Source organism: Triticum urartu, chromosome 2, assembly GCF_003073215.2.
Source record: "Triticum urartu cultivar G1812 chromosome 2, Tu2.1, whole genome shotgun sequence".
NCBI lineage: Eukaryota > Viridiplantae > Streptophyta > Magnoliopsida > Poales > Poaceae > Triticum > Triticum urartu.
Genome location: NC_053023.1, coordinates 668593106 through 668617585, shown reverse-complemented (window position 1 = coordinate 668617585; position 24480 = coordinate 668593106). Strand labels below are relative to the sequence as shown.

The window sequence follows — 24480 nt, the reverse complement described above, 5'->3', positions numbered from 1 at the left end:
GCGTGTCGCCACGAGATGTCAGGGAGATGCACCGCTGGACGGTTCTACTGCATTGGCCTATTATGTATGCGTTGTCGCTTTTGTGTGTGTGAGAGAGAGAGAGAGTAATTAGGACACGGCGTCTCTTTTCATAATCAATGAGAAAATCATAGATCAACAAAAACCAAAAATATACGTGGTAATAACCTAGATCAATCAAAACCAAAAATATACATGGTAATAGGTAAATTCCGGTATAATTACAGTCGAAATTCCAGTCTTAGAATTTATTCTATGTAATTTACATTGTAAATTGAGTAATTCTACTGTCTTTATTGTAATTACTTTTTTTTCTTCTAATTTTCCAGTCTAAATCTACTGCAAATGCACTGTAAAAACTCATTGTAATTGCTAATCCTGATCACTGCTTACAGTAAATTTCAGTTCCCCCAAGTTTCAACCAGTTCCCCCTATGTTTGTTCCAAAGGTTCAGCTAGTTCCCCCCATGTTTACATGCAGATGCTGAGAAAGTAGGGAGAGGGAGTTGTTGCTCGCAGTCACAGGAGGTAGGAGTTCTTTTTGGGTTGTAAACCCGGGGACCCTTTTACTTTGTTTTTGGGTCTGCTTTTTTATTTCTTGCGGGCCCGTTTAAAAGGAAGAGAGGGAAGATGGGACAACAACAGCTACAATTGAAGGACAGAAAGCAGAGACAGGTGACCGTTGTCAAACTCTGGATGGCCCAAAAATACTCCCTTCGTTTCAAATTACTCATCATGGTTTTTGAACTAAAACCACGACGAGTAATTTGAAAACGGATGAAGTATGACCGAAAGCGAATTGAATTTCAGTCCCACTTAACTTTTCCCGTTTCTCTCTTTTCCACACTAATTAGCTTGGCGAGGCTAACGATGTCCTAGTGCGCGCCCGCGGTTGGATGAGGTAGCAGGGGCGGCTTCGCGATCACTGTTCCTGGCGAGTGGCGACCTTGCGCACGTGTAACCTGTTGTCCTCGGCAGTGGCGCCGTCCCTCCGCCCCTGGCGGCGGCGGATGGAAGCGGCTGGCTGCACTGGGTGACGAGGGCTGGGATGTGATCGACGGGATCGACCGCAAGTACGCGCTGGACAGGGAGCTCGGCCGCGACGAGTTCCGGGTCACGTACCTGTGAGTTCATCGGGACATCTTCGCTGCTCCTGTCGTGTCGCGAGAGACCAGGCAACTAGCCAGCCGATGATGGCTCGCGTCCTACGCACCATGGCGCCCAACTGGCACGAGCTCCACTACCAGCCCGGCGACGGCGTCAGCTTCACCGTGGCCGACTACGCTCTTATCGGCATAGACGAGCCGACGGAGCTTGCCAGGACTCCCCTGCTCGTGCAACGACTGCTGGAAGGCGGCGACGCGGCGTGGTGCTCGCTCTGCAGGCCAGCCTGCTGCGCCGTGGCGGCCTCGCCATTTGTGCTTTTGCGTGACCGTCCACCATGCCGCCTGCGATGGCGCGTGCTCCACACGCGCCTCCCGTCGTCGGCCGCACCTTCATCCGCGACTGCGAGGACCTCCACGATGCCTTCGCCGCCCTCAGGCCGTACAGGGTGTTGGAACCAAGGCCGCGCCCTAGCTCGCCGGAGCTCTCTCCCTCTCTGTACTTCTCTCTCTGGCGCACACCGAGGAAGAAAAGGAAGAAGGAGACACGGTGGACAAGACGTTGCCGGCGCACGAATGCCCCGCCGCGAGAAAATTACATCTACAGTAACTGAACTTGACTCTAGGGTTCACTTTGGTCACTGTATTCACGAAATCGCAAGTTACGGTCACCGGGCTCGCTGAACCGGGTCACTATACGGTAACCCATACCGTTTCGGCTCGTATCGGCCCGATTTGACCAGAAACCCGCTTTGACTCGCCAGCTGGACATGACACGTCGACAAAACTTAAAGAAGCGAGCAGCGACCGAGCTATTTTGCATTTCCCCCCCTGTTCGGTCGAGACGCTTCACCTTTTCATCGACGCCTCCGAGGCATAGGAGAAGAGAAAGGAAAGGGGAAGCGATCGCGGTGCTGATCGGCTAGGGTTTCATCGCCGCCGGCGGAGGCATCCACCGACGGAGCGACGGCGGCCAGAGGGTTCGTCGACGACTTGAACCATGGCGCCTCGTCGCCGAGCAGAAGGAGACCCACCACCTGTGTATGGTAAACCCCTGTTTTCTCCCTGAACCTCTGTAAAACCCCCCTTTTCTCTCTGAATCTAATCGATTTGAGGTCGATTAGGTGGTTGCACGCTCTTATTTGCCTTCAGATTTTGATGTTACTGCTAGGGTTTCCGTTCTGCTATGGATTTTAGGCAGTTAATCTAGGGTTTTATGTAAATCTGTAGATGAAATTGACTACTTATCAAACTTCAGTCTTTGCATCAATTTTGGTGGTTATTTCCTTGGAGTTGGTAAAAATCGTGCATATGTCAATGGAGAAAACATGTGGTATGATTATGTGGAGGGGGATACACTTACTGTCGAGAAGTTAGAAGATCTGGTAGAAGAATTCGGCTATGAAGTGAAGGGGAGATTGCAAATGTATTACTGCATGCCTGGTAAACCAATGACTGAAGGTGGTCTTGTGAAGATAACTTGCAATGACAACTGTCTTAACATGAGGGCACATGTAACATTTGGGCACAAGTTTTTGCAAATGTATCTTGATCATGATGAGAGTTTCAGGCAGTTTGACTGGGATGATGTGATAGATTTTCCTGTAGCAGACCTGCCTACTGTTGTTAGTCCTATCAAACCAATTCAGACCATTAAGGAGGAAGCACTAGAGAAGCATAAGAAGAAGATTCAGCAGGATTTATTGGATAGGAAAATTAAGGAGGAAGCAGTGGAAAAAATGCAGTGTACGTTTGTCACTCATGTCACCATTGCAGATGATGCAGACCTAGCAGAAGAAGAAGCTGCAGAACAAGCTGCAGAAGAAGCACTTGCAGAGCAAGAACCAGAAGGAACAAATTCTGCAGAAGAAGCAGTTGCAGAGCAAGCAGCAGAAGAAGCAGTTGCAGAGCAAGCAGCAGAAGAAGCAGTTGCAAATGAGGAGGAAGATGTGGAGCAGGGTGAAGAGGATGGCTCTGTTGCATATGACAGTGAAGGGTCAGTTTCTGATGCTGAAGTAAATGGGAGTGAACAAGGATCAGACTATGCTGATGAGATTGTAGATAGTGATTATAATGTCAGTGATTTAGATGATGATCTTAAAGAGGAGACAGTGGAGGAGCCTACTGATGTTCATATTAGAGCAAAGTCAGACCCTGTACAAGGATCAGATGAAGAAGACCTTGAGCTCCCAGATTCTGATGATGAAGCAGGTGCAAAGTACAAATTTAAAAGCTTTAGGAAGGAAGATTTGCATGATCCACAATTCAAAATTGGACAAGTTTTCCATTCACCAGAATTGTTTAGAAAAGCAGTGAGAGAATATGCTTGCAAAAATAGATTTGACATCAAATTGCCAGTAAATGACAGGAAAAGAATTTCAGCAAAATGTCAGTCCCACTGCCCCTGGAACATTTGGTGTAGTTATGATAGCAGAACAAACTGCATGGTCATCAAGAGTTACAATGATGAACACAAATGTTCTAAGAAGTGGAAAGTAAAGGCATTTACTGCTAGATATCTTGCAGAAAAGTACTTGGAGCACTTCAGGGCAGATCAAGGAATGAATTTGAGAAATTTTGGGAGGTTAGTTCAAAAGGAGTGGAATATGGCAGCTTCTTGTAGTAAACTAAGCAGAGAAAGGAGATATGCATTGAAGATAATCCATGGAGATGAGGAGGCACAGTACAACATGCTTTGGGATTATGCAAATGAAGTTAGAAGATCCAACCCTAGCAGCACATTTTTCATTCAATTGGACAATGAATCAAGGTTCAACAGATGCTACTTCAGTTTTGATGCATGTAAAAGAGGATTCCTTGCAGGGTGTAGGCCCATAATTTGTTTTGATGGATGTCATTTGAAAACTAAGTATGGAGGTGTGCTTCTGTCTGCAGTTGGCATGGATCCTAATGATTGTATCTATCCTGTGGCACACTGCATTGTAGATGTTGAAGATACTAACACTTGGAGCTGGTTTATGAGAACATTGAAACACGATCTTGGGATTCAGAACACCTCAGCATGGACTGTCATGTCTGATAAGCAAAAGGTAAAGATATGTACATAGTTACTTACATACATACTGTCATGTCTGATATTCACTTACTTACTGACTAACTTACAAAACTTGCAGGGCCTAACAAATGCTGTAGAGCAGCATTTTCATGACTCAGAACACAGATTCTGTGTCAGGCACCTTTGGCAGAATTTCAAAGAGAAATATAGAGGAGATGTTCTGAAAAACCAGCTCTGGAAGATAGCTAGGTGCACCACAACTGATCAGTATGAAGAATATATGGAAGAGATGAGACTTCTTGATAGTGAGGCTCATGCTTGGCTTGCAGAGAAGAGGCCTAACACTTGGGTTAGGGCATTCCAGACTGATTTGCCCAAATGTGATATTTTACTAAACAACAATTGTGAGGTTTTCAATAAGTAAGTGGTACATTTATGTGTTCATGTACTTGCTATGTGTTCTTCAATTGTTCATGTACTTGCTATGTGTTCTCTCTTCATAATGAATTAAGTATGTGTTATCTCTTCAAATACTTGTAGATATATTTTGGAGGCTAGAGACTTGCCAATCATCAGCATGATTGATAGAATCAAGTCACAACTTTCAAGCAGACATTATAACAAGCAGCAAGAGCCTAAGAAATTTAATGGTCGAATCTGCCCAAAGATCAAGAAAAGGCTTCTGAAGCACATAGAATGGTCTAATAGTTGTTACCCTACTAATGCTGGAGAGGGAATCTTCCAAGTTTCTTCACATGGTAGGGAGTACATTGTGGAGTTGCAGTTCAAGGCATGCACATGCAGAAGGTGGCAATTAACTGGCATTCCCTGCCCCCACTCCATAGCTTGCTATAGAGATGAACTAATTGATCCTGAGGAAATGGTGCACAAGTGTTATGATCTTTGCAATTTCTCCAAAGCATATGCTTACATTATTATGCCTTGCAAAGATAGGAGGGAGTGGCAGAAAATGGGTGGTTGTGTAATTAAGCCTCCTTTGTATGAGAAGAAACTAGGGAGAAAGGCCAAGAATAGGAGAATGCAACCAGAGGAGGTAATAGCAAAGAAAGGAGGGAAAAAGATTACAAGACATGGCACAATTATTCATTGCAGCCATTGCAACAATCCTGGACATAATAAGAAAGGGTGCTCTGCCTTCAAGCAAGGCCTACCTGCAGCAAAACCTATGCAGAAGCAAATGAGGAAGAGGCCAAGAGCCACATTTGAAGAAGAAGAACAAGAACCTACTCTGTCACAGGTAACATTTGCAAAAATTTCAGTGTTCGATCTATCCATTTTAGCTTGTGGCTAATATTTCAGTGCTCGATACATCCATTTTAGCTTCTGGCAAATATTTCAGTGCTCGATATATCCATTTTAGCTTGTGGCTAATATTTCAGTGCTCGATACATCCATTTTAGCTTCTGGCAAATATTTCAGTGCTCGATACATCCATTTAACCTTGTTGCAAATGTGTAGGCTACAACACAAGAGCAAGCACCTGGACCATCAATGACACAGGCAAGTGAGGAGCCTGTTGTCACACAGGAACATGACATGCCTCCAATTGGAGCTCTTCATCCACATTCAATGATGGAAATCATGAGAAATGAGGTATATCCATTGAACCTTGTTAAAAATATGATCTTGATGTGAAATACATCTCATGTTTCACTACTGTTACAGGCTCCTAAACCAAGGAAAAGAAAGGTGTCAACACCATTGCCTGAAAGCTCTTTCCTCGAAGAAGCTAGAGCTGCAATGCCATTTGTAGGTAGCAGCACTGCAACAAGATTAGGAAATCTTGCAGCTAGAGTTGAAGTGATGAGGGAGGCCAAGCAGCAAGCCAATGAAATATTGCATGAAAAGAGGTGTGCTGAAATCCTAGCACAAAGGGAAGCTGCTGCTTTGCAAAAAGCAGGTGAATCCCTTGCCAAGAAACAAGCTGAAAAGGCCAAAAAAGCTCAAGAAAAAGAAGCTTTGAAAGCAGAGGCAAGAAAAAAGAGAGAGCAAGAACTTGAGGCCAAGAAGCTTGCAGCAGCAGCTAAAAAACAAGAACTAATGGAGGCAAAGAAGAGGGCTACAGAAGAGAAGAAAGCAGCAGTGGAAGCAAAGAAAATTATTGCACTGCAAAAGAAAGCAGCTGCTGCAGCAAATAAGCACAAGAAAGTTAACATGTTTGATGAATTCAGGTCCTGAATGACCATTTAATGTAATGGATGAAGTATTTTGCAATTTCTAGATGTTAAGACAAGTTCAGTTACTGTAGATGTAATTTTCTCTTTAGTACTATATGCTTTTCAAATACTTATGTGTGTTATCAAGGAGCTATGAATGACCAGTTTCTGTTATGCTAAAGAAATGGTGTTATCAAATTCATGTTCTTCATTTGTTCAACAGTAAAATGCATGTTCAGTTCAGTACTGTTCTGTGTTATCAACTGCAAACTTTTAAATTTCAGTCTTATTCCTTCTTGTCAGTGTTCAACATGTTATTAAATGCATGTTCAGTAAAGGAAGAAACATTTTCCACTTCTCCAATTTCCAACAGCAAAGTTGTCTCCACACAAAGGTTTCTATTACCACTGACATCAAACAACACAAAAGTCTCCTTCTTACTTAGCAATTGCCAACATTGACAACAATCACATCCTAACTAGAACTAACACTAACACAAAGAGAATTGCAAATAGCAGTACAACTGCTATCTTCATTACAACAACCAAGTCTGTAACATCTCCTGGAAGTGATTTTAGCAGCAGCAGCATCTTCATCATATCTTCAGGATCCACTTCTGTCGTGTTCTTCTTTTTCTTCATCTCTACTACTTTACTATCCACAGATTCACCTATCAGATGTCCATTTACCTTCAAATAATCAATGTAACTAGCTTCCCAGTGCCAAAAGTTGCAAGGTTTCTTCCCTGCCTATTTGACAAAATCAAGAACAAATCTCAAAATCAAATCAAGAACAAATCTGAAAATCAAATTAAGAAGAACAACATCCAGTCAATGTTCTTGTGCTAACCTTATGATTCATACACTTGTACAAGATCCATCCAGGATGCTTTTCAGTGGTGGACTCAAACCGCCTAATCTGGCGAATCTTGCAATCAGGGCATTGGATCAAAGGAAGCCAACCCGCACCGGCCCCCGATGAGCTACCCGCGCCGGACATGGGAGCAGAGGATGCAACTGGAGATCTCATGCAACTGTTGGATCCAAGCGACAGTGGAGGGGATGAGAGATTGCGCTAGGGATTTAGCAGTCGGATGAGGGGAACGAGAGGGGAATCGACAGGGGAGGGGAGAGGATGAAGAAACCCTCGACGTGTCATGTCCAGCTGGCGAGTCAAAGCGGGTTTCTGGTCAAATCGGGCCGATACGAGCCGAAACGGTATGGGTTACCGTATAGTGACCCGGTTCAGCGAGCCCAGTGACCGTAACTTGCGATTTCGTGAATACGGTGACCAAAGTGAACCCTAGAGTCAAGTTCAGTTACTGTAGATGTAATTTTCTCCCCCGCCGCTCTGACGGCATTTTTCTTGAGCACAAACTCACCCACACCAGTTACAACGCCAGGGCACACACCCCACGTCCCAGCCCACGCCGAGCGCTCGGTCCGGCCCGCTCTAGCCACGCCCGCGACATGCACGCACACGTCCGGGTCGTGGCGAGCCCGCATCGGACCAACTCAACGCACCCCTTAAACTCGCCAGCAGAATGCTCCTACACACACGTGCATACACACGCACGCACCCACACACACCTGCCATGAGCCCGACGCAGCCCGAACGCGCGCACGCACACGCACCCGACGCGTCTCGCCGTGGCTTATTGCCCATCACAGGGACCGCCACGGGAAGCTCCTCAGGTCGCCTGACCCCGTCGTGAACAAGCTCCTCGCCACGCCACGTTCGTGCTGTCCGAGGACCGACACGCTCGCCCGCGAGGCGCCGTGTCGCCGCTGCCGCCTCGCGCCACGTCGATGATCGCGACGTACGGCTTCATCTGGCACTGTTACTACTGTGCGAAAGAAAGCAGCTGCGGTAACGACGACCGCGCCTGCACGCGGCGACGGCTGAGGTGGTGCAGGAGATGGCGGCGACGGGCGCGGTGGGGAAGCTGTGCCTGGTGGCGCCGGCGGCGCCGGAGGATGGGCGCCAGGGCATAGCGGAGCTCGCCGTGCTTGCACCAGGTGGCCAAGGAGCGGGACGAGGCGCGCAACCAGGTGCAGCAGCTGCTCCTCGCCGCCGCGGCCGCCAATCAGGCGGCGGCGCTAGACTCCTCCCTCGATAGCTGCACTCGCTCACGTCTGTGCCGGCGAACTCCATGACACTCGACGTGGTATGTCCGTGAGTCCGTCTAGGATTCATCCGATCTGGATGAGTTGAATATGCATGTATACATAATTATCAGAGTATACATGTGCATAGTCACGCTGTAGAGGAGAGCAAGCGAATGTACATGGAGCAGTATCTTTTCAGCCTGAATCTTTGTAGTGGGTTTCTTGCACCAAATAATTGAAGTGAGAGCTTGTTGCACTAAGCACAGAACAGCAGTGAACACAATGATTTCATACACGAGGGAAGCAGTGAATGAAAATATTCATAGTAGTTTAGAATGCGCGATTACAAGCTACAATGGAACAATACACTTTGCGTATGTTTAAATGCTGGTAAACTTGCTGATGAGATGTTGATGCAAACACCCCTCTCTCTCTCTCTCTCTTCTCTGGTTTGATTCAAGAGAAGTGAGTACACCAATCTTTCTAGCTAGTTTGGTGAAGCCAGGGCAGTTTACTGTGATTTTCCTTTTTCTTTTTGCCAATTAAGCAATCAGCTGCCCGGCGCACTTGCAGTAGGAAAGGATCATGTTGATGACGAGCAGCTGCATGGGCCACGGACGAGAAGCCATGTACGGTCTTGGCCGTCGGCGACGAGGTCCTTTGACTTGGCCATCATGTACTGAGAGCGCGAACAAGAGCAAACTATCGAAGGAGCTGGTCCGGCCGCCCGTGATGGGTCTCGGAATGGGATCTTGGTGCGGCCGCTATGAACCGTGGAGCACGGCCGCTCATGTCGTCCATCGAAATGGGTCTTTCGTGATAGTATATGAGACACGGTCTCATAGGATTTTTTCGAGATGAATCCCACGTCAAACTTAACGGTCAACGAAGCTTAACGGTCGAGGCTTACACGTGGGCCCGTCCATCCATAAACGTGTTTAAACTGGCCAAACGGGCAAGTAATGTGAAGAGGTAGCAATTTGAGACGAATTAACCTAAAAATGATGTCCGAAAATGTAAAAATGATGTCCGAAAATGTAATGTGGCAGTAGTGTTTTCTTTTTTCGGAACAGAAGCCACGAAAGTGATACCAGTGCTTCGTAGTGACGTGGTGTCTTGTCGTCTACAGTACTGCACGAACTGGAGACCAAGTCATGGCCGAGACGTGCAGCAGAAGAACCATTGGCATGTCGTTCCTGCCGGTTGGACATAAGCATCATACGCGGCGATGATCCGCCGGTCGTCCGCTAGTTGGGCGTGCAAGTCGCGCGAGGTACCGAACAAACTTCCACCATGCAGAAAACCCAACCATCTTCTACACTAATATTATGTAAACTTGCTAAACTACACCCGCGCCGCGCCGCGCCGCGCCGGAAGGAGGCATCAAACAGGCCGGAGTTAATTACACGATAGTACCATATTTGAAACGATGGTGGCGAATTGATACCACTTTTGAAAAAAATTTACGTGTCAGTACCACGTTTGAGTCAAACCGTTACGAATCGGGCTAAACCTCGTATTTCTACGTATTGACGCTGGAACTGACCGCCCGGGCCCGCACGTCAGCTGCCATGCTGGCGAATCGATACTCGCCCGCTCGCTCGATAGGCGCGGTCCGGCTCGAACCGGACCGGCCCGTGCTCTGTCTCTCTCTCCTTTCCTCTCTTCCTCTTTTCGTCGACGAACCCTAGCTCCACCGCACGTCTGTACGGCGATGGCGGCGGCAACCCCGGGCGGTGGTGGCGGCAGCGGCGGTGGCGGCAACGGCGATGGCGGCGGCGCAAACAATCCCCTCTTCGGCAGCTGCGCGGCAGGAGGAATCGACGGGAGATCTCCAATCGAGGGCGGCGACGGCTACTCGAGCTCTGACTTGTATTCCAGCGACGACGACGAGTTCATGGAGCCCGCACTGTCCATGGAGCAGCGGGTACGGCTGGCACAGCAATGGGTGGCGAACCCTAGCTGTAGCCACGAGCTGACCCACGGCTTCGGCGGCGTCCTGTAAGTTTTCTCTCTTTTTTTCTTCTCATTTAATTTGCAATTAGGGTTATAGTGTACTGATTAGGCAAAATGCATGTGAATTGTAGTTTATATGAGGACATATGGAATGTTAGGATCCATTTTGACAATAATGATCTGTTAGAGAGGAAGTTAAGCTGTTCAGATGTGACATATCTGAATATGGTTGCTTTGATGGAAACACAAGGCTTTAGTATTGATGATTCACTGCTGTTTTACATGGAGACCCTAGGAGAGCAGGGTTTGGAATTGGTTGATAGTAATGTTAAACTACAGTTGATCAAGAGGCAGAATGAGGAGAGTTTGGTGCTTAATTTGTTATTTAGGGCTTGTCCACCAGCTGTTAGTGTAGCACAGAAGGGTTTTGCAGAGAAGCAAAATTTAGATCCTATTGTTTATTCTGAGCCTGTGGTTTATGATCTGGCTGATCCTCCTGTTTATGCTGTTGATCAGCAAGGTGTTGCTTATGAACGTCAGAGTAGCTGCTCTATTGCACCTGTAGGCCCTGCTGTTTTAACACAAGAGAGCAGGAGTGTTGTAAATCCAAAGTTAAAAGAAGTTGTGGAAGAAGAACAAGATGGCTATGATGCCAGTTATGCATCTTCATCCGAAGGGCAATATGACAGTGACACTAACCCTTATTATATGGGGGATTTAAGGCCTAACTATAATGAGGAAATGAATGATGCTGAAGACATGGAGATGGAAGAGGGAAATAGACAGAGAGAACCAGAAGAGGAAGAGGAAGAAGTACAAGAACAACATGAGGAAGAAACAGAGGAAGAAGAATCAGAAGAAGAAACAGAGGAGGAAGAACCAGTGCATTATGAGGGTGACACAGAGGTAGAGGAATTATTTGAGTTGGAGGATGATGAGCCTATTGTTCAAGAAGAGGAAGAAAAAATATCTGTGCCGGCAAAGAAGAAGCAGAAGATGCAAGTAAGGAGGGGACCAACAACAAGGTCACATTCTAGTGTTTTAGAAGAAGTGCAACCTGATTGGAAACCATCATCAGATGAAGAAGATAATAGTTTACTTAAGGACAATGAAGATGATGGGTTTCAGCCACTAGCATTTGTGCTACCTGAAAAAAGGAAGAGCAGGGTAAAGAAGAGGCCACCTAGAGTATGGTACAATGAGGATTTGGAGCAACCACACCAACAACTACAACTGCAAATGTGTTTCAGAGATCAACATCAATTCAGAGATGCATTGTTGAGCCTGCACATCACTCAGTGCAGAGACTTCAAGTATCACAGGAACTCAGATCAGAGGATCATTGTGCATTGCAAGAATTCACAATGCAAGTTCTGCATTGTGGCAGCTGTTATAAAAGGGGAAACACTTTTGCAATTAAGAAGATGAGATTACAACACACTTGCCCTAGTTCTACTGAAACAAGCAGGGTAAGTGCCAAGTGGCTTGCAAAGCAATATGAGCCACTATTCAGATCTGATGTCAGTACTAGCATACATACACTTATTGATGCCTGCATGGAAAAGTATGGTGTGGATGTGCCCAAGGCAATGGCATATAGGACAAAAAACCTAGCTGTTGAGGCTGTGTTGGGAGATCATAGGAAGCAATACCCAAGGCTGAGAGACTATGCTCAGACTGTCATGGATACAAACCCTGGGAGTAGGGTTTTAGTCACCACTGTAACTCCAGCACCCACTCAAAAAATCCCACATCCAGGATCCAGATTCCATGCAATGTTTTACTGCATCAATGGAGCAAGGGAGGGATTTCTACAGGGGTGTAGACCATTCATTGGTTAGTTCATTTTAGCTTGTGCACTACTTTGATTTTTTTTAGTTTCAATAGCTTGCACATATAAATGCATTTAACATGTTATGTTTACATCCTGTTTTAGGTGTTGATGGATGTTTTATCAAGCTGACCACTGGTGCACAAATCCTTGCTGCCACTGGTAGAGATGGCAATAACAACATATACCCACTGGCATTTGGCATTTTTGGACAAGAGGACAAAGCAAACTGGTGCTGGTTTCTACACCAACTGAAGATTTGTCTTGGAGGAGAAGTTGGACAGTATGGTCCATATACTATAATGTCAGACAGACAGAAGGTATGTCTATCCACCTTGCATTGCCTGCTAAATATGTGTTGACATGTGTATTACACAGTAGCTTAGCTGTTTAAATTGTGTGCACCAGGGGCTACTGTATGCAGTGAGTAAAGTTTTTCGTAACAGTAATCAAAGATTCTGCTTAAGACACATATATGCAAACTTCCAAAATGCTGGCTTTAGGGGGGAAGACCTTAAGAAGTGCATGGATAAACCTAACCATTAGGGTTTACGGTGACTCGGGGTCGACGGAGCCACCTAAACCTAACCATTAGGGTTTATGGTGACTCGGGGTCGACGAAGCCACCTAAACATAGGCTTCCATGCATGATATAACATAACCATCTAATAATCCAGTGCTAACATAACCATCAAATAGTCTTCCAATGCTAACATAATCATCAAAACCTAGTGCATGAGAAATCATAATCTGAAGTCTAGCAAACATAACACAGAATATCTGATCCAGCAATCATAACACACAATACTTACTACAGTTCAACATATCATAAAGTACACAACCATTGTTCACAATACATAGTGGAGTTTAGATGCATAGTTCATCCTTTTCTTACAAAAGGATGAAAATCATATCTACTACATACATACACAGCCATAGTTCATCTTAGAGAAGTTCACATTTAGTAGAGCCATGCACTACACAACCATCATGCCCAAAAGGTCAGCATTGCCCACTACTCTCATATTCATTTTCTTCACTTCTCTAAGATGGCCTGGATCCCCTTGATCTTCTCCTTCAGCTTCTCCTCTGCCTTAATCAGCTCAGCAATCTGAAGCTCTAGCTGCCCCTTCTCTTCACCATGCTTTTCCTTTCTCTTGAGCAAATCAGTAACCTGAAACTTCAACTCTAGCTTATCTTGGGTGAGCTTCTCCTCAGACTTTGTGAGCTCTGCATTCTTCAACTCCAAGTTCATCTTAGCTTCAGTAAGCAATTGCTTATCAGTAATATGCTTCAACTTCAGGTTCTGGATGACTGTAGCTTGAGCTCTTGTCAGGTTCAGTAGCACATCATAATTCTGCTTAAACTTCTCAAACTCTGCATCTCTCTTTGCCATCTGTGCATTCATATCAGCCACCAGCTCACTTCTGCATTCATGCTGATATGTAATGGCAGACTGCAGATGTCTGAAATCCACCACCCTATCCTCCTGGAAGCTCATAAGCTGATGCACATCTTGGACTAGCTTGTCATAGTTGGCCTTCAGGTTGTTCTTCTCTTCTGTCAGATGGTGAATAGTGAAAGAACTTTCAAGATTATCATTCACCCTAGCACTCTTGCTATCTTCAACCATTGCGCACAGCTTCAACAATGCATTTTGCATTGTTGGGGGCCACTGGTGATCAACCCATTCAACAAACCCACAATTCTGCCCTTCCTGCAAAAAGAAAAAAAGATAAAAAATAAACAAGTTAGTGCATAACTAGTGCAAAGCAATAACACTGTTTTGTCCTTTCTACATTGGTAATAATAACAACACTAAGCTACACTGGTAATTGAGATGTACCTACCCACTAAATAACAACATGACAAATTACAACACTAGTCAGCTACAGATTTAAACTAGTTTTTGCTAATCACCTACAAAAGCAATCTCAAACTGCAAACTTGGTGAACTGCCAAAGCATTTGCAGTACATACTATCCATTCAACTGAATATTTGTAGCATTTACATACATAACAGCAGGTGCATCCCAACATAAAACTAACAGTTCAATCAATATTTAGTTACAAACAGGAGCAAAAGTAACAGCAACATAATTAACAGTACCACTGTCATTCAACTACATAAAAATGCCACAATAACAACTTAAAACCTGTAGAAGTCTCAAACTGAATATTTCACATGTGGGCAAAAACAATCCCACTGCAAAATAACAGTACCACTGTCATTAAACTACACAAGCTACTGCTGTTGCAAAAGTGAATAATCAGCCCTAACAAAATGACAGTAAAGATTCCACTGCCAAGTTAAATATGCCCTAATAATCAGCCCTTTTACTAATGTGAACATACTATATAGCAGATCAGTTATCCTTGTGACATGTAAGTCTCCCTTTATCACTTTTTCTTGTAAACTCATGTAAAAGTGATAAGGTTATGCATGTTAGCTTGGAACATGAGGGATGTGCGCATGAGGAATAATATGACATATAATATCCCACTATCAGCCTACAGTTCATACCGGCTCTGCACATGCTAAGAACCTTCTCGCTGTGTTTGTTCCTTCAAATGCGACAAGCCTCTCAGATGCCTTCCCGTGCTTCTCACATACCGACATCGTTTCCAGCTCAAGCCCGTGGTAATCTGGATCTTCAACGCTGAAAGGGACCTGCCAAAGCTCGTACAAACAAAATGCCCAAATCAAAACCCAGCGAAATCAATCAAATCAAAAAACCCCAAATCTGTAACCCTAAACTTAGCTCAAGGAAAATCACCTGGCTCAGCCCGTCCATGGATGAGGTCGAGTGCATGTACGGCAGGCTGGAAGTGTCGTCACTGCTTTCGTCTTCGAAAACCATGGCGGGCGGCGGCGGTCCGATCCGGCAACACTGCGGGCGCCGACGAGGGCGGCGAGAGAGGAGCGAGCAGAGAGGCACGAGCGAGGAGGAAGAGAGACAGAGCACGGGCCGGTCCGGTTCGAGCCAGACCGCACCTATCGAGCGAGCGGGCGGGTACCGGTTCGCCAGCGTGGCAACTGACGCGCGGGCCCGGGCGGTCAGTTCCAGCGTCAATACATAGAAATACGAGGTTTAGCCCGATTCGCAACGGTTCGACTCAAACGTGGTACTGACACGTAAAAATTTTCAGAAGTGATATCAATTCGTCACCACCGCCCTAAATGTGGTACTATCGTGTAATTAACTCAACAGGCTGCAGTCTAGCGCGTGGCTTGCCGCTTTCGTCCGGGGCGCACCCGGCGATGACTGCAAGAAGCACCAATATCCATATCCAGGCGGCTGTCTTTCCCCCAATAAGCATCAACAGCTAGCGCCCTGCTTAAACAGCCGAATTTCCATGTTTCATGAGCAGCCCAAAAGAAAAAGACCCCCCCAAGATGCCAACTAGAGTTTACTGGCAGTATGCCAAGGCAAACCAATGCAATGTCGTGCACTGGTACATCAAAAGTCTGGTATTTACCACCATGCCAGCATCTCAAAATAGATGACCATGAACAACAACACGTCTCAACGGTGCCACATAACAACACCTACAGATGGTAACAATTTCACCAATGATTCTGTGGCAACATGTAATCTTTAGATTCACATAAACTAGCAGAAGAAGCTGTCCTGGAGGAATCAATAGAGCCATCACTCATCAGTAAGTCCTGGAGGAGTCGAAACTAGCAAAACGACTCATCATACTGCAGTTACTTTAAGCCTTGTTACGGCAGCCACGGTCCTCGAACTGCTAACTGTCACTGGCATCTCTGGTCTTGCATGCTTTACCATCTGAAACATATTGCCGCACCTTAAGGTTTGCCGAGAAAACAAAAGCATATAGCAAATGTTCTTTTCAAATGCATGCAACAGCAACCAAAATGGCTAAGAACGGGGCAATCTACATTCTATAACTAAGTCCAAATGCAGCAGCAGGTCATCTTTTGAGTTGTAACCATTGGATTTATAAAAATTCCCTCTCACTCAAACAGAAGGCTTTATTAAAATTCTCTTTTGATCAGTTGGATTTAAATACACTATTATGCATACAGGCACTGGGAGCCAGGTTGCTGAGACATAAAACTTTTACTGGGAATTCGAGAGAAATAACTATAGTTGATAATAATTCGGTAATCCACTTCTGAGCCCAGGCTCAGCTGCCATTTTTGCATATCATCACTATAGAAATTCAGCATGTTACTAACACCGAGTATACCCTAGCATTATTAAATATGCTAGTACATAATTTAAAAAAAATTAGAGCACCGGAATTGAAAATAAGCTTAACCAGAACATTAAGAAAACAATTTTTCTGAACAGAAAGTTTACCTTAACATCACCCCTGGTTAACGGGTCTTGGAGGTCGTGGCAGTAAAGAGTATAGTACCAGAAAAACACCATGATTCCTTGAAATGACAGTCACATCCACTGAAGCAGTTGGATTCTGTAATAATAAATGTCAGATTTGCCCTTGTTGCATATTGCAAACATCGAATAAACGGATACAATTAGTACCTTCAACTCCACCTCATGAGTATAAATACCACTAATAAACTGCACATAACAGACCCTGCTGTTAAAATCATATGCACCGAGGTTATTCCTCTCTTGGTACTTAATCATCAGGTCAAGGAAACCATCGTAGTCATCATTGTTCCAAGGCAAAGTACACACGTCCTGTTCTGCATCAATTTTTGCTCTGTTGGAGTGGCTGAGCATAGCCAAGGGGACTTCAGAAACAAAAAAAATCTTTTCGCTCAACTCGAGTCCAAAAAAAGGGACAAGTTCTAATCTCATCCATGATATAATGCATCTCTCCCCGAGTGGGCACTATCTGAACGCATGGGCATCTGCACCCACTTTTAAAAAACTGTATTTTAAGCATGTTTTGAAATGTTAAAAAAATAACAGAAAATTGTATGCATACATGTTCGCAAATGTGTGTGCACACGGCATAAAGTTTTGTGAAAAAATGTCTTTCTGGTTTGCCTTCGTAAAAAGACAAATTTCAGTGCTTCTAAATAGCGTTTCACGACACAATTTTTTGTCTTTTTTGCACAGGGCTCAAAGAAAGTTATTTTTTCGTAAAACTTTATGCATGCACATAGAACATGAAGATGTATCCGTGCAAACTTTTTTAGATTTTTTTGGCATTTAGAAATGTGTTTTTTAAAGTGAGTTCATATGTACCCGGGTTCATCTATGCACTTCCCATCTCTCCCCTACAAAACAAGCTTTGTATTAGTCCAAAACAACATCTTTCGGCAAGGTGGTATTTACACTAGGAAACAAACTTTGTGTTAATCCATAATGACATGGATCAGCATACTGTTGTTAACTTACTTGGACACTTCTTTTAGTCTTTCGGCAAGGTGGTCAATCTGTCTGCAATTCAACAGATAGCCTTTCTCACTCAAATCACTAGCCATTTGAGATATTTCTTCCAGCGCAGTGCCCATTGCTTGTAAATCTTTCGCCTGGTAATGTGCAACAGTCTCTGTTTTATCTGAAATTATATTAACAAAGTATGCATTTATTGCATTATGTCCAGAAAGATTAAAATAGTTTTCAACCAACTGAATGTTTAAATTTAGTACCTTTTCCCTTTTTTGCAGGGTCTTTAAGTTTAGTACCTTGACATTTAAAACTTGCCAACTTCACAACGACATCACCATCTTTTGTCTTATAGTAGTATGTGTTGTCCAATCTCAAGTTTCCATGGTACTTGTCATAGAGCCACAGTCCCTTCAAACCATCAAGCATTTGACTCACAACACTTTGAAGCTTAGCGGACGGGAATGGTATCCGGCCCGGTTCGGCATACTTAGCTACAAATGGTTCGGTGGACTTGAAGTATGCTGTTAACATTCCTGTGTATCGGTCAGTAAAGACTAGCAGATATGGATCTTTGTCACTGACAAGTTTTGCATGCAGAAGGTTCTTATGTAAGCAATCCCTCATTAAAGTAACAGAATGCTTGTCTTGGGTTGGATGTTTCACATGGAGGACAACCGGATCAGCACCAAGGGGAGGGTTGTAGAAATCTGGTAACTTTGCTGGCATCATAAGCTCACAAGTCACTTTCTGTTCAGCCTGGTTCATCCTTAGGTTTAACAGGTCATAGTGTATCTTCATAGGCTGCAAATTCATAAAGTCTATTTGAGAAAAATATCCAGTGAAAAGATGCTACAGATTTTAAAAACGTACTCTCTACCTGTTTCTCTTTTGTTTTCTTCTTTTCTTGGGACTGACCTGGAGTAAAATTAGAAGAACGATTGCAGGTGTTAATATAACACAAACTTATAGAGGCAGACATTTTACTGAACTCTCTTTGACGCATTCTATGTGACACAAGAAGAGCCTCAGCTTGTCACTGATTGTTACTGGATAAGATGCTAAAGTACACAAAGGACATGTCCAAAAAAATAATGCAGTACACAAAACGAAGATAATACCTGATGGATTTGGTGCCATCACAACGTATATCACGGATTTTTACCCGCTGTCTTTCTGACAAGAAACTGCAAAAAAGAGATGCATTCTTGATTATAAAGTGCCCTGAAATCTTGTTTTCAAAACAACGATCCTGTACGGATTATTAAACAAGCCATTATTTTATCCCAATGCAAAAAAATGCATCACCAGCCACCTGTTACTTTATCAAGTTTTATTATCACTGAATTCTCCACTTTGCCCGTCAAGCATACAAGCTGCTATGAGCATTTTTAACATGGAAAAATAACAACAATGTAGAAGCAACAGTATGATTACCCCAGTGTCAAGATTTATTTAGGCTATAATCTAGGGTAATGATATTTTTAGGCTCTTGTTTGCTTAGGCTCTAATCCAAACCACACAAGGGTAATGATCTAAACCAAAACTAATAGCAACATCAGAGATAGAAAGTGCAATGAAGCTCCCAGCCATTATCAAGAAATGGCACTCAGCAACACATGCTGATCAAAAGTGATGCATATATCACTGAGCACTGACAATCATATGCAGCACTGTGAAGACATCAGCCTTGGGAAATTGCAACACTGAATTTTTCAGGTTGAAAGAATCTGTGATCCGATTCCAATAGTCTAACCAATGATTGGCTACAAAAGGGAAGATACTAGACTGTTCCGTGTACTCCCAAGCAAACAAGAGGAGCGACAGAAATGCAAAGATTGGTAATACTAACCAAAATGTAAACATGTTTTAGCTCCGATAGGTAACCAGAAATAGCAACGAGCATGCATGTCCTTATGTCCAAAACAAAATAGACAACGCGTCTATGACCAAGTTATCCCACTCAACTGCTAACCCACTTTATCCCTCATCATTTGTATAAACTAATCATCAAGTAGTATCCCACTATATCAAAGTATTAGTAGACAGTAGTTTGGGAACATGAATAACTGAGCATCAAGAAACAACTACCACCCGTAGCAGGCAGTGTACACAGCAACAAGCGTAGATCACATAACAGCTCGTCTAGCCGAAAAGGTAAGACTAGCGAAACCCCAGGAGGGGAGGGGAGGGGAGGGGTGGAAGCGATTCTTACCGTAAATAAGGGCAGGTTGCCGGGAGGGCCTGTGGGTCAGAGGCACCAGGAGCTGAGGCGGCGTCTACGGCGGCGGCAGGGGATGAGGCGGCGTCGACGGCGGCGGCAGGGGATGAGCCGGCGTCGGGGTCGGAGGAGGAGTGACCGGCTCGGCTGGTACGGCTTCGACGAACAGGTCCAGGCGGCGAGGAAGAACCAGCGGCGGACGGCGCGGCTGCTGGGGCGGGGGCGGTGGGCGGAGTGAGGAGGAGGCAGGCACCGTCGCCGTCGGAGAAGAGAGAATGGTCGCTCCCTCGCGTCTCGTGTCGCGGACGGGGAAAGGAGGGTTTGCGGGGAATTTTGGGGGGAATTTTGGGGGGTTCGGATCGTAAGGCCAATACCTCGCCTTTTTTTCGAGTCCAAAATCAATACCTCGCCTATTGCGCGACTTTGAGAGGTACTAGCGATCGCCTACGCACGTCAGTTCGTGGGCCGCAGCCCATTAAGCGCCTCCATTCGGCTTGAAGTAGACCGGGTTTTTTACATGCGCTCCTAATTGGCCGGGTTCCTGGGTTATCCTGGTTTTCTGTTTCGTTTTTCTAGTCCGGGTCTTCGTTGGATTTTTTTATCTGGTCTATTGTCATATTGTCTTTGTCTTTCAATTTTTTTGTGTTTTTCTTCTTTTCTATGTTCTATTTTGGGGTTTCTATTTTTTGAATATGACATGATTTTAAAAAATATATATTATGGGAACACTATTTAAAAATGCATGTACAATTCTTAAAGAATACAGAATTTTTTTTGCGGGAAATTATTTTAACTCTATGAGCATTTTTTAAATGCATGATTGACATTTTCAATACATGATAAACATTTTTTGAATAACGATATGAATGTATTATTAATAAACTAGTTAATTACCTATGCGTTGTTATGGGGGCATATATATTTTGGTGGTTTAACACAAATCATATCTGGCACGTACATATTCTTCCCCCAGTCGCTATCTACATATCCCAATCGAAGCTCGTCACATCTGTCGATGGAGTATCCAACTTACAATCCCCCTTCCACCCTCATCCTCACCCACTTTGAATTTCAAGCACGGAAATGTCCAATTATGCTCCACGTTGCCTCCCCTCCCTCCCTTTGGACGTGAACATGTAAAATTACATTCACTGAAAAATAAACCAAACATAAGTACAATTGGTAGGTGAACCACATACCACGTTCTTGAGAAAATAAACCAAACATAAGTATGATCGGTAGATCATATGCAATAATGCAAACCCATCTTCTTCCACAAAGCCATCCGGGACGAACGGCGTCGGACGCGGCCGAAGGCGGGTAGCTTCTTGCAAGCGGGGCAGACGGAGCGGATGTGGCTAAATCCGTGACGACGACCTCCTTCTCCGTAGCTTCGCGGGGGCGCCACTTCCTTCTAGCAATGGTCTCCCCCTTGCTCACGGCAATCCTGACCTCCACGGACTCCGCCGATCCCTCGTCCATGGCCGTGGAAGATGGGTAGTGGGCGTCAAGCATCTAGGACGGTGGGCAAGGACGGCGGCATGGAAGCGAAGCAAGGGTGGAGGATGGTGACGGCTCGGAGGCGGTAGATTTTGTGAACTCGGTCAATTTGGAGGGATTTGGAGTAGGACTGGCGTGGCGGACGCATCTGAGCAGACTTCTCCTGGGGTTCCGGCGTCACACCCCCCCCCCCCCCCCCCCCACACACACACACGCTTTGTCACGCCAGCTGGATTGGGGCTTCACATGCTATGTCGTTACTTTGTCAAGCCAAGCTCCTCACCCCGCCACATCGAGACAGGCTTGCAGGCTGGGACCTCGCCCCTCCGCAAGCCCATACTGCATCATCAACACTTGGAGCATAATTAAACTAGCTAAGTCGATTTCATGTTTCCGAGGCTTCGGGTGACGAAAGTCGGCGGCGGCGCGGCGGTTCGAAGGAAGAGAGGAGGGGCTGGAGGTTGAAGAAGGTGATTTGGCCATCCATTTTGCATCTAACGGCCTAAACCAAATCGACTAGCCACAAAAAGAAAATCAGATGACGGTCATATAGCCACGCCCCATAAACATATCTATGGATACAAATAAACATATCTTTTTGAACATCAGTACAGACACAAGCACTCATATACACGCGCATACACTCATCTCTATAAACACACACACGCACACCCTACCCTCTATGAGCATCTCCGAAAGTCGTTTACACCAAACATACTACGCGCGCAACAATCCATCCCAAATTAACATCGGCGACAGTGGTAGTAGTAGTGTAGTACGCACCAACGGTATGGACTGAGCAGGCATCGATCTATGGTCCATTGAGCTGATCAGTGGTACCCGAGCGGCGCAGGCGATTGATTCAGCGTCATTCCCTGGTAATGGACGTCCGATGCGTAGTGGTTGGCGTCGCGGTGATGCGCCTCGTCGGCGCGCACGGCGGTGACGACGTCCTTGAGCCTGGCGTCGGCGGGGAGGCGCCAGTAGTCGATGGCGATGGCCGGCGCGGGCGTGTTCTCGATCAATCCGGCCTCAAGGTCCTTGAGATACTCAGTATAAGACTCCACGGCCTCCTCCTCGAGGTACCCGACGAAGCGGTGCGCGAACTTGGGGGAAATGAGGTACCCGACGAAGTAGGCGTTGAAGAAGACGCCCTGCGCGGCGAGCACGAGCGCGCGCTCCCACCACCGCGGCTGCGTCACCTCCATGAAGGTCATGAGGTGCATGCGCTCGTTCTCGGCCTCCTCCATGAGCGCCCGGATCCAGCCGCCGCTGTGCTCGAAGCGGCGGAGCGAGCGCAGGTGCAGCAGCACGCCGCCCACCATGGGAGGCACCGCCGCCACCGTTTCCAGTAGCAGAGCATGGCTGGCGTGCCGGCGCTGGAAGAAGAGGTCCCGGGGCACGCGCAGCGACCGAACCACGAAGTAGGCCACCTTGTCCGCCAGGGCCTTGGGCTCGTGGTGCTTGGCCACGTCGATGGACGTGTCCGGCCGGTACGTGTCCCACGGCCTGAAGCAGAACCATGGCCACTCCGTGCCGTCATCCTTGACGAGCTTCCGAGGCTCGATGCCCCAGTAGCTCACCACGGGCTTCTTGTTCTGCTGCTCTGGAGTCGCGGCCGCCTGGGGGCTCGCGGCATCATCTTCTTGTTTGGCATGCGGGGCGGCGGCCTCGGTGCTGGCCATCCGCGCGGGGAAGATCCTCGCGGCGGCGGGCATGATGCCCCTCGCGCTCGCGGCGAGCCCGGAGGCTGGCTCGGCGGCGGCGAAGAGGCGGGGGCCCAGGTGGCGCAGAAGCGTGGCTCCGGCCATCCGGGAGCTCATGGTGTTGGCTGTTGATTGTTGAACAACTAAAGCGATCGAAAAGCTTGTGAGCGGATCGAATGGGAAGTCTGTTTTTGTTGGCGGGCTAGGAAATGATTTCTGTTTACTGTTGGTGTTGATCTGGTAACTGACCGATGGCTTGACGACGTCTCGCCGGAGATGGTTTTATAGGGAGGGGGCTCGGCCGGCACGGTGCTTCCGGGAATGTCACCAGACAACATGTGGACACTCTCCCTAGAAAAAGAAGACATGTGCGCACTCGTCCACCAGCTACAGCCGCGACTGCGACGTTCCAAATTTTTTCCGTTTATTCTTGCTTCTTGGACAGTGCAGCACAGCCGTGGCGCGGCGGCGCGCTGGTGCCGAATAATCCAACTAATTCCTTGCCGTGCAAGTGTCTGTCTGGTTGTCTAGCTAGCTAGATAAGTTTTTGTAAACGGACCAACACGAACGCTCGTGACGGGGACGTCGTCGCCGGCTTCCGGGGGAGTTCGCAAGACGTCTCGGTTGACCGGCGCAGTGTATGTTGCCATCAGGTTGCGCTGTGCGATCCGGACACGAACGCCCGGCGAGTTTGACTTGCCGTGCCTGTGCGTAGATGCCACGGGACTGCTGTGCATGCATACTACTCAGTACTAGTCTTCTCCTTTGGAGGTCAACCGATAAGGCGGGTTGACCGTTCGCCGTCTTCTTCACGAGGATATATTCCATGAAAGATTCCATCAGCTCGACTATCTCTAGACGCTGACCATGGCCCGGCTGAAAATTTCAAAGGAAAAAACGTTTCTGGCTCCTCCCTCATAAAATAGCACTTTAGCTATATGTAAGTCGCTAAAAAAAAGGTTTCTTTTTTTTTTGAAATTTGCTCCCCCACTTTATTAAACTAAACCAGGAAGTTCATCTGAGACTATACTAAGAATACAGTCTGGAGGAGAAACCTCCCACGAAACAGAAATTCTATTACAAAAACCGAATCGGGCAATCTCATGGGCCGCTTTATTTGCCTCCCTCTTCACCTAGGTAGCTTTAAACTCCCCCAAGCTTTTGGCCATCCCCTTGATTTCTTTCACCATGATTCCCACCGATGACAGGTTGCGCTCTTGCTCATTCAACATTCTAGCCACGTTCTGGCAGTCGGTCTCCAGATGGAGCTTAGGCACAGCCCGTTGCATAGCTAAAACCACCGCTCGCTTGCACGCTTGCAACTCAGCTGCTTCGGCAGATGTGACCCCAGGAAGAAACACCGCATCAGCTCTTCGGAAAGCTCCCACCTCATCTCTGAACACCACGCCACACCTTCCTCCCTGACTTGACCGAGCCATTGCACCATCCACGTTGGCCTTTAACCAGCCCGCCGCCGGTGGTTCCCAGGTTGCCCGTTGCGTAGATGGG

General features: G+C 46.2%; 2 protein-coding genes across 2 annotated transcripts; both read right to left on the bottom strand.

Annotated features, from left to right (window-relative positions):
* Positions 1–15667: 15667 nt before the first annotated feature.
* Positions 15668–20085, bottom strand: LOC125533983. Its single transcript, XM_048697300.1, has 8 exons — positions 19760–20085; positions 18666–18731; positions 18425–18462; positions 17808–18348; positions 17554–17716; positions 16726–17432; positions 16540–16654; positions 15668–16002 (listed from the first exon to the last, which is right to left on the bottom strand). Exons 2-6 carry the CDS (start codon positions 18682–18684, stop codon positions 17411–17413), a joined length of 783 nt encoding a protein of 260 aa, XP_048553257.1. The 5' UTR covers positions 18685–18731; positions 19760–20085; the 3' UTR covers positions 15668–16002; positions 16540–16654; positions 16726–17410.
* A 1710-nt stretch (positions 20086–21795) lies between these two features.
* LOC125539596 (ubiquinol oxidase 1b, mitochondrial-like) lies at positions 21796–23252 on the bottom strand. The gene has a single exon (XM_048703088.1). The coding sequence runs from the start codon at positions 23086–23088 to the stop codon at positions 22096–22098; it is 993 nt and encodes a 330-aa protein (XP_048559045.1). The 5' UTR covers positions 23089–23252; the 3' UTR covers positions 21796–22095.
* Positions 23253–24480: the final 1228 nt, after the last annotated feature.

Coding starts and splice junctions, on each gene's coding strand:
- LOC125539596 (XM_048703088.1), bottom strand. CDS start 23,088: ATGAGCTCCCGGATGGCCGGAGCCACGCTTCTGCGCCACCTGGGCCCC.
- LOC125533983 (XM_048697300.1), bottom strand. Junction 18,349..18,424: donor AGAAAACAAAAGAGAAACAG/GTAGAGAGTACG, acceptor ATGAATTTGCAG/CCTATGAAGATACACTATGA. Junction 17,717..17,807: donor CCCTGCAAAAAAGGGAAAAG/GTACTAAATTTA, acceptor ATATAATTTCAG/ATAAAACAGAGACTGTTGCA.